The sequence below is a fragment of the Oreochromis aureus genome, linkage group 22 (assembly GCF_013358895.1).
Source record: "Oreochromis aureus strain Israel breed Guangdong linkage group 22, ZZ_aureus, whole genome shotgun sequence".
NCBI lineage: Eukaryota > Metazoa > Chordata > Actinopteri > Cichliformes > Cichlidae > Oreochromis > Oreochromis aureus.
Window position 1 is genome coordinate 17,632,572 of NC_052962.1, and position 13,528 is coordinate 17,646,099.

A 13,528-nucleotide genomic window follows, 5' to 3' on the forward strand; every position below is an offset into this window, starting at 1 on the left:
TATATATCAGCATTCCTCCTTTCAGACACTGCAATGCTATCACAGCATTCTGTCCCCACAGGAATACGGATGGCTGCAGCAGGATGTTAAATTCAACCTGTCGCTCAGTCTGTGGCCTGACATTTAATTGTCTTTTGTTTGATTAGTCAATATAACACAATCGAAAATTCAGTGAAAATGTCATTAAAATGTAGAAGAAGTTTGATGATAATAAAAATGAAAATGAATATGACAATTATTAACACCTGGATAGTTATTATTCTTTCATTTTTATGCTTTTTTCCCCATTACAGCCATATCATTACCGTCCATCTCCTGAGTATAATTGTTCTAATTACCTCGGAGTATGTTAGAATAACAAATTGTTACAATTTAACTTTGGAGAAATCCATAAGAAAGCACTTAAACTTAAACAGTCATCCAGCTTCAGTGTTACAGGTGTTCAAGGTGTCTCAAAAGCTGACGAGGACTCTTTTTATTACACAAAAAAGGCAACGGTTTAAAGCGGGATTACCAAGACACTTCAAGTTCCAGGAGACACCAGCTGGCAAAATCAGTTCAAATTCAGGGAGCAGGCTTTCATGGATGTGAAAGAAAGAAATAATCTATGTTAGAAAACAAGAGATGAGTACAAACTGAATCGCTAAAGATTTGCAGGAGAACCTGGTGAAGGCAGTCTGTACGGACCCTCCATTCATGACCAACAGTGCTCAAAAGAAAAACAAATAGCTTGTGTACTTGTGGTGTGAGATCTCTGGTATAAGAATGTCAGGGACCATAATAACAAGGGGATTATCTCTTCTAGGATTCTTTGAAATATGAGTTAAGAAGAACAGAATTGCTTAAGAATAAGCAAGTTTATTATTTAGTGAGTTAATTTCTTAGTAAAATACCAAGTATCAGTGAAAAAAGATCAGTACCTAAATGTGCCTAAGAGTCCTCACTTTAACTGGTAAGTACAGAAGCCCCGCCCACTTGAGGTTCAAACCTTCTGTTTGCAAAGAGCAGCCAATCTGAAGACAGCTGGTTTTAACGGAGAAGAGATAAAACCAGCTGGTTTCAGACAATGAATGAACTGAGGGGTCGCACCTAGAAATAAATAAAGATTATTATGAACTGTGCATTATGTAAAGCAGTTCAACTAGAGTCCAAGAATCAATAACGAGCTGGCAATTAGCATTAAAGGTTTAAAGGCTGGACAAATTTAAAGCATTTGCGAGTCAGGGCCTCTCTGCTGGAATTCATTGCCTGAAGGTCCAAGATATAACTGGCATGATAACCGGCATTTTTTAAAAAGCCTTTCTGAAACTTACCCTTAAAAAATGTTCAGTTTAGCATTATGAAACATACTTTTTCCCCCACTGATGCACCAGCATCATAATCACAGACGATCCTCATGCTGGTTTGAAAATTACAAAATGGAAATTGCCGGGACTCTTTTACTATAACTCTCTTTGCTGATTACCAAGGATCAGACCGCTTTTTATCAACACAATCTGACCCATTTTTGTAGCAGTGTTTGTAAATGTAATCAAGGTTGTTTGGGCTTGTTTTTGTGTGAGTTTCGCTTTAGACTGCCTTTAATCATGTTAACTGTATTTTTGTCATGTCTGATCTGTTAAATTCGTACAGAAAAAAATAGAAAATTCCTGATTCCTTTAAAACACTGGTGATACAGTAGTCTTAAGAGCTATTTTAGTTGAAAGTCATGCTAAAACACGATTGCCTGGAGGTACGCTGACAGTAGCAGGTTGTTCTTATTCTAAATTCCCGCAAGACATGATGGAAAAGCAAGAAATTCTTAGGAAAAATCCAAATCCATACAAAGTTTTTCCGAGTGATCACTTTTATCCTGTAACGAAACATTTCTATCCTGGTTTGCTGTAAGGATGAATGTGTTCATGCAAAGCGCTGGAGAGGTCACTAAAAAGTAGGGTAAGAATGAATAAATGATGTGAAACATACTCTATGACCTCACAGTCAGACTGAGATTCAAACACCTGTGGGAGACTTTGGAGCAACATGTTAGACTCACTTTTCAAACCACCAAATGAGGGAATATGTTTTGAAAGAACAGTGCCTCTAGTATAGTGCAGAAGACATTTTCTATAGAAAAAGAAAGTAATGGTTCCTTATCTACCACGCCTGTAAGTGTGTTGACTCAAAATCTGTACTCAGAAGTACAGCAACTGAGATCAAGACCTCTAGTAGAGAGGGATCTCTTATCCCCATGAGAGACAGTGGGAATAAAAGCCATCGAGGCCCCTGACTAAGAAAGCCTGACAGGGTAAAATGGAGGATCAGAGGAGGAAACAGATGATAGGGTCATGTTGAGGATCGCTCCCTTTTGAAATATTCAAGCTGGGGCTGTCCCTGCACGCCTCTCCACCACGCTCAGGCTCTGGTGTGTCAAAAGGGTGACGCACTTAGGAACCCTGACAAGTGAGGAAGAGGTGATTGGTGAAGGTTAAGAGGGGGTGGAGGAAATACAGTATCATAAGACGAAGAGAAGATAGTGAGAGATGCGAATATAAGGAGATGACTCGATGGAGGAAAGCGAGAGAGACGGTGGAAAACAAGGTGAGGAAGAAGGGTGATAGATAAACACAGAAGGGGTTAGGAATATCAGAAATGTTAAATATGCATAGAAATATGTTGCCAGTCCTGTATTTTTAATGTTACTATTTGTCATTGTGGTTTGGGGTTTCACTGTACTGCTATGTTATAAACTCTTGGTTCTTACAAACTTATAATTAATCCATTAATAATAATAAGCAGGGGGCGCAGATTTGTGGAGGCAGCTGTGTCGGCCCACCATCTTGAATACAGGGACCAAGATAGACACCAGTGTTTCACCTAATCACGTTTTATGCATGTGGCTATAAACCGACCCCATACGTATAACACCAAAGTTGGGGACAAGGGACTTGTAAGCCAAATTTTAATCCACCACTGCACCTTCAGATACAAGATATGAAGGATCATACCTACATTTATCTTCACTGAAGAAGCAAAAATGCAAATGAAAGAGACAATGCATGGATGACAAAAGCATAATCACAGGCATAATTCTATAATTCATTTTATCAGCCTTATTGGTAACATTAGAAAGGTTCCTTTTTGTGACAAATAACAGATCTCACTTCCCAACAATCCAATTTATAACTACCATTTTCATAAGAGAAAGTTACAGTTTAACTCAGAAACTGATCCTTAAATATTTTGTTTGTCAGCGGTCACCGTAGCGAGGATTACTCTCTTGAATTTGGAGCGGTAAGCAAACTGAACTGACTGCGATCTGCAATCTACTGACAGTTAGTGGTGAGATTTTACACACTGTACCTTTAAAGGAAAGAAGACAGAAATTATACTGTGTGTACTTTTTTTAGTAATGAGTAATCGGTTTACCTTGCTTCTTCATCCTCCCACCCACCAACACACACACCGTATCGTATGGACAGTATTACAGAGGATCCCGGCACATTATTTTAAGCTACAGCCTGTAATATGTTTCAGTGGTGTTTACATGGAAGGTAAGTTCTAAAGGACGGAGCTTTCGACAGAGCTCATTCAGAAGGGCTAATTCTTCATCCCACCTGAAAATGTAAACCTTTGTTTATTTTGTCCTTTAGTCAATGACATTATTATTATGCTACAAAAGCAGCATAGTAAACTCTAAGGTCTTTCTCAGAGTTTCTGTCCTTTCTGATTGAAAGAGCAAACAAAAATCCCCAAGTCCCTTGGAAGACTCCCTCCTTCCCAAAATTGTGTAATTATAATGTAACAAGGGAAAGTTAGGCTACTCTAATATTACTGTGAATTTGCTGTACAAGGAGGGGAAACACTCTCCTCATAAAAATGCAGCATCATTTGTTTCTCAACTCCAAATTCAGATAAATTACATCGTAAATGTTGGGGAAATTAGTTCATAAGTCACAGGCTGTATTATCATATACCACCACTGCTTTTTCAAGGGATATTTTTAACACTGTTCGAGTTTTTTTCCAAGTAAGCTGTGATGCCCCAATTGGTTAGACAAATCTTCTGTTCATTTAAAAACACTTTCTTTGTGTTAGTTTTATTAGATATATTTATTTAATACTTATTGATAATTGTTTGATGATTGAAGTGAATTTTGCTGTGCTAAGTGAATTTATAGGTGTATAAAAGACTGACTCCTAGTTACTATGATTTTGAATCAATTTGATTCCTTGCATGCAGCTCCCAAGGCAGTGTGGTCAATATCACAAAAACTGCGTTACTTTCAGGCCCAATTAAACCCAGGTATAGGGCACTTGCACATAAAACTTTCCTGCAGTTTTTCCTATTACATACTAACTATACACTTTTTTTAGGACAGCTGTCTGCGCTCAGTCACCAACAAAGGCACACAGACCAGAAAGTGCATTCACAAACTGCCTTTTATATTTCTTCTGCTGTCAGGGATAGAAACACACACACACACACACACACACACACACACACACACACACACACACACACACACACACACACACACACACACACACACACACACACACACACAAGGAGTGTGATGCAAACCGCCAGAGGGATCAAGCCCCTCTGCAGTCAGGAAGATAAGATGGTGAGGCAGAGAGGACTGAATAGCGCCATGCAGTGTGCTACATATAGTCTGGGAAGCCTGGGAGCTGGGAATCCCCTGCATCAAGATGCAATCTCTGGGTTATTCTCCCACTCAGCAGGCCCCATTGGCTCAAAACAACCTCAGGATGATGCCATATGAGGACAAAGATTACCGAGGCATGCTTCTCATATACATGTCCGCACACAAATCCTATAATACCAGAGGAGTAAAGGGCATAGTTAAAGGTTTTGCAGTTTATTGTTCATTTTATGTGTCTTATGTGACCACACAGATAGTCCTGTGGAAGCTTTCCACACCAGAAATACAAATGATTTAAACAATTCATGCCTATTTTTCTGGAAAACAGTTCTTACAGCAAAATTTTCTCCACAGAAAAAGAAGAGAAATACGTGAACAAAGCATCTCAAAGCGTGTCTTCCTTCTGAATAGGTGTCTGCTGCAGATATAGACACTGGTATGAACAATGGCAGCCTTTTAATTGGAACCAGATGGCTGTGATAATATAGCAAAACAACCTCAGTTCTTATTGAACAGAGATGTGAGTAATTCGCATTCAACAAATGATAGCAATATACTTCTAGAGTCTGGAGTCATGTTACGAATAAGTGTGGATGGCTACAGGAGGATGTGACATGGGAAATGTAGTGAGCGTTAAATATAAATCAATTTGATCTGTATTTTTCTCATATAAAACATAATGTGTTGTGAAATTTTAATTGGGACAATTAAATACTTAATTGCTATGCTAGTAGCATTGTAAAAGTGTTTCCTTCTCTGTGACCAACACATCCACGCCTGTGGAGGGAGTCGAGCGATGGAACCACAAAAGCTGCAAAAAAGTGGGCCACTTGCACTTCTACCGAGCCACCCTCACTGCTTCACACCAAGAAGGTTACTGTTGTGAACATCCTGGTCAACCTGGGCTCTTTTCTGTGTGGAGTGTGCAGGCTCTCGACCTGCTTGCATAAGTTTCCTCTAGTCGAAAAAATATACGTGCATTTCTAAATTGGCTGTATGAGTGGATGTGACAGTGTGTGTTATTGTCTCTCATTCTCGCTCTCTCTGTGCTGGCCCTGTGACAGGTCCCCTTTCCAAAGTGTGCTCTTCCCTTTTGGCCTGTGTCAGCTATGATAGGCTCCACACACCCCAGGAGCCTAATTTATAGTAAAAAAAAAAAAAAATGAGACAGGTGGTGATGTCACACATACCTTGAAACTGGTTGAATTTTATTGTGCCCATTCTCTCTCCATTACGAAACATGACTTGGCCCTGGGAAAAAAAAAAGGAAACACAAGAAGAAGAATATAACATCGTTAATTTAACTCAAATCATTCCATAACCATTTCAAATTGTTAAAACATACTCTGCTGAAGAATTTGCAGCCTAAGGTATAAATTGAACTAAGCAGTAAAAAAAAGGGAAAAAAAAATAGAAGCTTACTTCAACTAAATTTATGCACAGTGCTTTCCTGATACTGGAGTGTTGGCAGGAAAAGTCTCGGCTCCTGCACTCTGCATCTCATTTGATTAGAACTGGCCAAAATTGATCTGTTTATAGAAGTAAACAAAATTATCCTTCAGCCAATTCATTTGCTAATATCTTTGGAACGAGATTGGGTCAGCACAGCAGAATGATTTAACTGTGTTTACTCACTTAGCAGTGGTGCAAATCTGAGCTCAGAGAGCAGTTTAAAAAACTATTCTTTAAGTGCATCTCATCTGTGGCTAAAAACAAAAAAAGCTGTTGTAGCTGTTCGTGACCGAAATGCTTTTTTGTCAAGGTGTGCTTTTACTGGTCTAACAACCACCTGACAATAGCTAAAAATAAAAATGGAAATTTTCTGATTTCATCTCCAAAGGAATAAAATAAGCAATTTCAGGCCAGGGGGTGTCTGGCAAATTTAGACAGGATAGAGCAAAATGCAACTTTTGGCAGTATCATAAGACAGATTCAAACCAATTGTGTCTTTGTCACTTTATCTTCTACCTTATTTTCCCTTTTTTCTTCTTCTATATTCTCCTTCCCACTCCATCCTTTCTTTATCTCTGTTTCCCTCTTGATGTATCAACACTGTTCAACTAATTCAGCCCACCATCTGCTTACAGAGCTCCTTAATTACGCATTTAACTGGGTTTTACATTAGCAGTTGGCTAGCATAGATAGATAGATAGATAGATAGATAGATAGATAGAGAGCCAATTTTGCCTCAAAAAGATGGAAAGCTTTGAAGTAGCTGTGCAAGATCCCACCCCTCTGTTTGAATCCGAGTCTTTGTGTGGCATCTTTGATGTTTGCAGGAGTGTGTATGCACATCCATGCATGTCTATGTGTATGCACTTAAAATGATGCCACATCATGCCTATGTGCATGCATGTGCCCCCCGATAACGCATGTATGTCTGAGATACTCCTGGGACACCGTCTCCAGCGCTACTTTTACCTTGGCAATGTAAAACAGATCCTCTGCTAATTTTACACCACAGTGTCAATCTGACTTGTCAAGGCTAACAAGTTCCTTTTGTCACACACAGCACTTTTCTACAATATGCTACGCAATTATTTCTGAAGCCTAAAGAGGATCGTACAGCGTAATGCATTTCAGCTCATTAGGCATTACACTGAGATAACTGTGGTGTGTAAACAGGGTCAGACAATGTGAGTTGAAAACAGGGGAACTTGACTTGAACCCATAATGACTCTAAGTGTATGCATCCAGGTTTCTAGAGTAGCTGCATGCTGCACATGCTCTCACTCAACATTAGCATAACCACCATAATTGCCCTTCATATCAGCAAAAGTGGAGCTATCACAAACCTCAGTGAAATGATGTGTAGTTGTTTTAACAGCCCCCAATTTGTCACCTCTAAAGTGTATGCAATGTCTCAAGAATATGCAAAGAATTCCAAATGTTTAGAGGAACAAAGACTTTGATCATCTTAATTGGAAATACAGTAAATGTCTGCGCTACAAAGACTGCATTATGAACTTATTGTTCGGGTCTTTCTACAACGTATCATGATAATGTGAAGTTTTGGCAACCTCACTAGACTGTATTGACTCAGCCAGGTATTTTTAGGCTAGTACTGAAAGGAAATTCAGTGCTGTGCCACAGTGGTGGCTGATGGAGCAATCACTGTGTCCAGACATGTATGTGTGTGTGAAAAAAGTCTTTCTGAGGTGAGATTGTGGAGGCGGCCATGTATCACTTTGTCTGTTGAGGTGAGAATACTGTCAGTGACAGGAGTGCTGGGGTCAAATGAGATGTCAGTCTGTGTGCTGCAGGTGTAACATCCTGTGGGAATTCGAGGTTTGAGGTGGGAATACACGCACACGCACGCACACACACACACACACACACACACACACACACACACACACACACACACACACACACACACACACACACACACACACACACGCATTAAAAGTGGAAAAACAAATACACGTAACCCTCCCGTGCTGTCTCTTCTGAGTATCTGTGTTTGAGGTGACTGTCAAGCCTCAAGCTGTGCTACTCACCATTACTTGGAAACACACTGTAACCAACACTATGACCACTGACCACATAAAAAAAAGAGCAACAGACCTAAACCCACAGACATGTCAACCACCAATCACAATCTGATGTGTCTTCCCTCCCACATGGATTCCAGTGTTGATCATTCCCTGGTTCCTTGGTTCTTGCAGCTATCTGCACTCTTTGCTCTGGAGGTGTCTCCCAGCTAATGTCAGCCGTCTTCTCCAGATCAATACTATGGAGCCTTCGATGATCACTCTCCTGCTGCTGCAGTTGCCTCTGCTACTGATTCAGCAGGACTGAGATCACGCACAGAACGGTTTAGTCCCTCGAGACGAGTGTGTACACAGCAAACACACAGCGCAGAATCGTGACAGCAGGAAAAACACAAAGCTCAAGTCAGGTATTATCCTATAGGATCAAGCACACATGTGCACACAGAGAATTTAAACAGGGAGAATTTGCCTTTTCACCAGTGCTTGCACATGGATTAATTCTTTTTGTAAACCTGGCACAAGTCACTGCAATTCAAAAGAAAATTGAGCAAGTTGTGTAACAGCTGCTTCCTTCTTAAATCTGAATTTGAAAATAACATAAAAAGAAGCATGCAGTGAAGAATTGCCTCCCTAAGTCTTTGTCATGTGTGGGTGGAGGTTTCTATGTGCTACGCGTGTGCTGCATACAGGGAGCTCTTTGATCTAATTTCATGTAATCCCTTAAAAGAAAAGCCATAATTGTTGACAGATGCGTTTAATTATTCTGCAATGCCACTTTTGTTTTTACGCTGTTTACTATATGCACAATATTCCCGCTTACAATTGTAAACTTCCGGGGATTGTTGTTGGTATTATAAAATGAATTTCACTAGCAAAAGAAGCATCTATGAGCAAGGACATCAACAAAATGAGACCATGCAGATTAATTGTATCTACCCTCACAAAGATAGCTGCTAAATCGCTGCCTCGCTGCCTCTTAATGGCAAACTCTAACTCTCAGGGTCATAGGATTCACTGACAGAGTCAGACATGATGGCTCGCTTAAGTCAAAAGTTATTAAATATTGAATATTTAAACAGTATGCTGAATTTAGATGTAATGTACAATAACTTTGTTCCTGTACTTCAATTCAAATTTGCCATCTTTTACTACTTCAGGAGGGAAAAAAACTCAGAAATTTGAATTCCTTTTAACATTTTCTCGTTTCATGTTTATCATAACATTTACTAAAGTAAAGAATGTAAAGTAGATGCTCCACAGGGAACAGGTACATGCAGGATCAATATAAATCGATATACATTTGAAAGGGGAGATAAGGTTGCTAGTCTACTCAAACAGCATCAGGACCTCATCTTCGTTTGTGTGCTTGGAATAAAAAGTGAGCGAAATGTTACGTGGCCATTGATATTCCCGCTTTGCTTTGCTTCCCTGAGTCTCTCAGGAAAGCCTCAATGTCAGCCTGCTCCTGATCAGCAGGCCGGACTAGGTCTGCACTGAGAGAGGTGAGAGCAGAGGGATGAGAAATAATAAATTGCATATAGTCCTACAACACACATATCCCCTGGGACATCAGTCACAAAGGGGCCTCACAATAATAAGGAGCCTGTGCTGAATTTCACTAAGGCTATTTTCTCTTCTTTTATTTCTTTCTTTAGCGTTCTCCCAGCAACTATACTGTCCTGTGAATCTTTAATCTGGACTTTATTGATGTTCATGAGCAAAATGCTGAGCATTTACTAACTAATGCACCTCTGCAATTTCCAACATAGTCCATTCTTTTTTAATCCTCAGTTGCAGTTTAACCCAGTTATGAATATGATATAATAGGAGTAATGTGCTGCTGAGTGAGGCCCTGCATGCCTACCGGCTGTCTAGGCTGTGAGCAGTGTGGCATCCTCTAATAATTGAGTGGCCTTTACAAGGGAACAGGAGATATCCTGTAACAGCTCAATAGGAAGCAAGCGCGAGCACACTCACGCATCCGAGCACACACATACGGTATACGCGCCGCTTGCAGCTAGCATAGCCACCAGGATCAATCCTGAATGCAGTGGAGTGTTTCTGCAGCACCAGATGACATCACTTTAGGGTTCATTAAGAAACAAGGAGAACGAACATAGCAGTGTCGTATTACCTCACTGCGCTGTTCTGACATTCCACGCAGTTTATGTGCATGATAACTTATACGTTTGGCTCAACTTTTCAGTCACAGTTGAAGTTTTTAATAGTATCAGAAAGAACAATATGATGTTATTGTGTAAGCCATCACATGCCAAACAACCCATCTAATTATCACAGGTATAACTTATAAGTACCAGTATCATAACACATTTTTAGAACATGAGCACAACAAAGTTATAGGAGGTTGGAAATATGAAGGAACCTAGTCAAATAAAGATGTTATGGGTCAACAACATGAACTACAGATGTGTGGTGGAACTGCAAGAAAACAACAAAAAATAGAAACATGTACTATGTGGCAAAGGATGGGTGAGATTGCACATATAGGCAGGTTTTTCCCTGCTACACTGCACTTTGATTAAATCACTCTGTCAAATATAGCCATACATATGTTTGTTATAAAAAAGTATCAGAGTCCACTGGCACTCTGGCAAGTTATTTAAACATTTTGACCATGTATTGACATTTTGCTTTCTTGTGACCACTATACATGTAACAGATGTGACACTGTAGAGTAGTGAATAAGGACTGAATCATAAAAGCCTAGAAACCGGCTGGCAAACAAAAGTCATGAGGAAAACATGAGTATTCCCTAACCGGTTGGTGAGTGGTTGCTGGAAGTTGAGGCCAATCACTGAGAAATCAGTTGCCTAAGCCCCAGTCACACAGGCATAGAGACTGGTCTGTGACCATCTAACAACGTCAGGTAGTTAGGGAAAAATGTGCATCCCCCAAAGGGATGGCAAAAACCTTGTTGCAGTTGCTTTGATCACGAACAGATTTTCACAGCCACCTGCAGTTTGCATGGAAGACACCGACGTGTCTGCAAATACTCATCAGCTCCTCTCTGAGCGGCAGTGAAACTGAAAAGTGCGACACAAACTGGAGACAGAGGCCATATGCCTGCAGAGTAAAAGTCACACCTTTTGAAAGGTGTTGGCTGCAGTGCTGAAGCACAGCTTTTAATTTGAAAGGGAACATTCTTTATTTCCAGTTTGTGTTGCACTTTTTCGAGATTTACCACCACTTCACTAGTAGTGAGACAAGTTGGCATTTTCCATGCAAAGTATGGGTGACCGTGACGATCTGCTGGCGACTAAAATAATCAAAAGGAAGTTTCTGGTGCAGCACCCTCTCTGCACATGATTTCACCACCAAACTGCAGAAATCACTCACCAGCCTGTCAGGAAATACACATTTCTTTCCTTACGACCAGTTGATGTATCACATCAGATATGGCAAGCAATACGTATGTATGTAATGTGAGAAACACCTGTAAAGTTACACTTTATGAAAGCAGTTTATCCATTTTGGTTCCTATTACTAATTTATTAATGCAAAAATGCATTTTTCACAAGTCAATTCAATGTTTTTGGAGGGTTTGCTGAGTGGGAAATATATCTTTAAGAATGTTATGAGAAAGTTACCGAAGCAACTGAGAAAAACTGAAAACTCTCAGAAACTTTTTGTCTTTTTTGGACTGGGATGCTGTCTGTACATGCACTTTATACATAAACGTTTTTCTACTTGTCCACTGGTCTTAACCAGTTTTAGGGAGAACTTTTTGCCTACACACAGTGCATTGAATTTCGGTGTCTTTGTGTTTGTCAGTTTGTCTGATGGCTCTAGCTTCACCATATGAAAGTGAGTCAGGTAAAAGAAATCAATTTCACCTCTAAACATGTCAGCCTATCACTGCAATGTGCTATAGATTCACAAACTAAACAACAGCCCGCTTCCTAACTTACCGTAACACCATAGAAGTTGGTTTCATTCATGACGTCCAGCACCATTTTTCCTACTTCGCGGTCGTCCACGGTGAAGTTGTGGTACATGTTTTGCCGTTGTTTTATCCGCAGCAGTTCCATCACTCTCGTCAAGGTTTTGGCAATGACCCAGATCCCATCGTAAGCGAAACCATGAAACTTGCTTGCCTCCACACCTTTCTGCTGAAGTTCTCTGCTATACTCCCTCTCGTACTCCTTAGGGGTCTGGAAGGAGGGTAAGAGAGAGGACATTAAACAGAGAAAGTGTCCTTCTCCTAACTTTATAGGACTTTATTTCTTTTCTGTGGAAAAACACTGTTCTGTTAATTCAAACTCATTGGAACAGTTGTAGTGTGGCCCAAAGTAAATGATCCCTTTGCCACACAGATTACGATATAAAATTAATTGGAAATAAGACCATTTTGGAAGAAATGATCCCATGATTCATTTAGGCTAAGCTCTCTAGTTTAAATAAATGCATCAGGGATGTCTTTTTGAAATAAAGCGCTGTCTCCAAAGAGTCTTCGAAACACTATTACAGGAATACTTTAAAGTAGAGTTGCAACGATTTGTCAGCATAATCGATAACGTCGACTATAAAAATTAGACGATGCGGAATTTTATTGTTAAGCGTCACATACTAATATTTGGGTTTTTTTAAATTTGTTTTTGTAACTGCAATACACTACAGGAAGCTATGGGGGCAGTATCACTTATATCGTCTGCCAAAAATGCACTCAGTATTAAAGAGGGAGAATGTGGCGCCCACGGCAAAACAGGAGGATGAAAGAAAATGGAAACAGAGATTTTAAAAAATGTCAAATCATTTCACAGAAAGTTAAATGCAGACTGTGGAAAGCTGAGCTTTCCTTTCACGACAGCACTGCAGTGCACGAGCATTTAAATGCCGGCACCCTGGAGCTGTGACGTCAAATTCCATCTAACATTATCAATAATTAATTATTTATATAATCAGTTAAATAGTTTAATTGGCATTGAACACTACACCATCTGAAAAACTGTAAGTAACAGTCATTTCTAATGTTTATTGAATTTTTATTCCGACCATCCTATTGAGAAATGTTAAAAATAGGTTTGATTATCTTCAAATTCACATGTTTGCTGGGTCATTATTTTAATTTGCTGAGGGACGAGACAACAGGTTGATATTCACAGGTGGGCAGACAGCAGGTGAAGTAATGGAGCCTAGAACAGGAGGTTTGCCCACAGGAAGTGGAGATAAGAGTTAATAAAAATAATCGTTGACTAATCAATGAAAAATTAGTTGCAGCCCTACTTTAACGAGCTACAATCAAACTTTATTTAAAAAAAAATTAAACTTGACTTAAAAAACTTCACTAAGCTTTAAGAATGAAGACCTTCAGACAAAAAGTATTCTATTTACCTCACGTTTCTAAGCATACAGTATAAAATTACCTTCT

General features: G+C 39.6%; 1 protein-coding gene across 1 annotated transcript in view; it reads right to left on the bottom strand.

The window, feature by feature from the left end:
- gabbr2 (gamma-aminobutyric acid (GABA) B receptor, 2) overlaps positions 1 to 13,528 on the bottom strand; it is a 176,769-nt gene that overhangs the window by 59,973 nt on the left and 103,268 nt on the right. Inside the window, exons 7-8 of the mRNA XM_031729443.2 lie at positions 12,069 to 12,311; positions 5,836 to 5,896 (exon numbers count right to left, since the gene is read on the bottom strand). Of these exons, the coding sequence (XP_031585303.1) occupies positions 5,836 to 5,896; positions 12,069 to 12,311 (304 nt within the window). The remainder of the gene's footprint in view (positions 1 to 5,835; positions 5,897 to 12,068; positions 12,312 to 13,528) is intronic.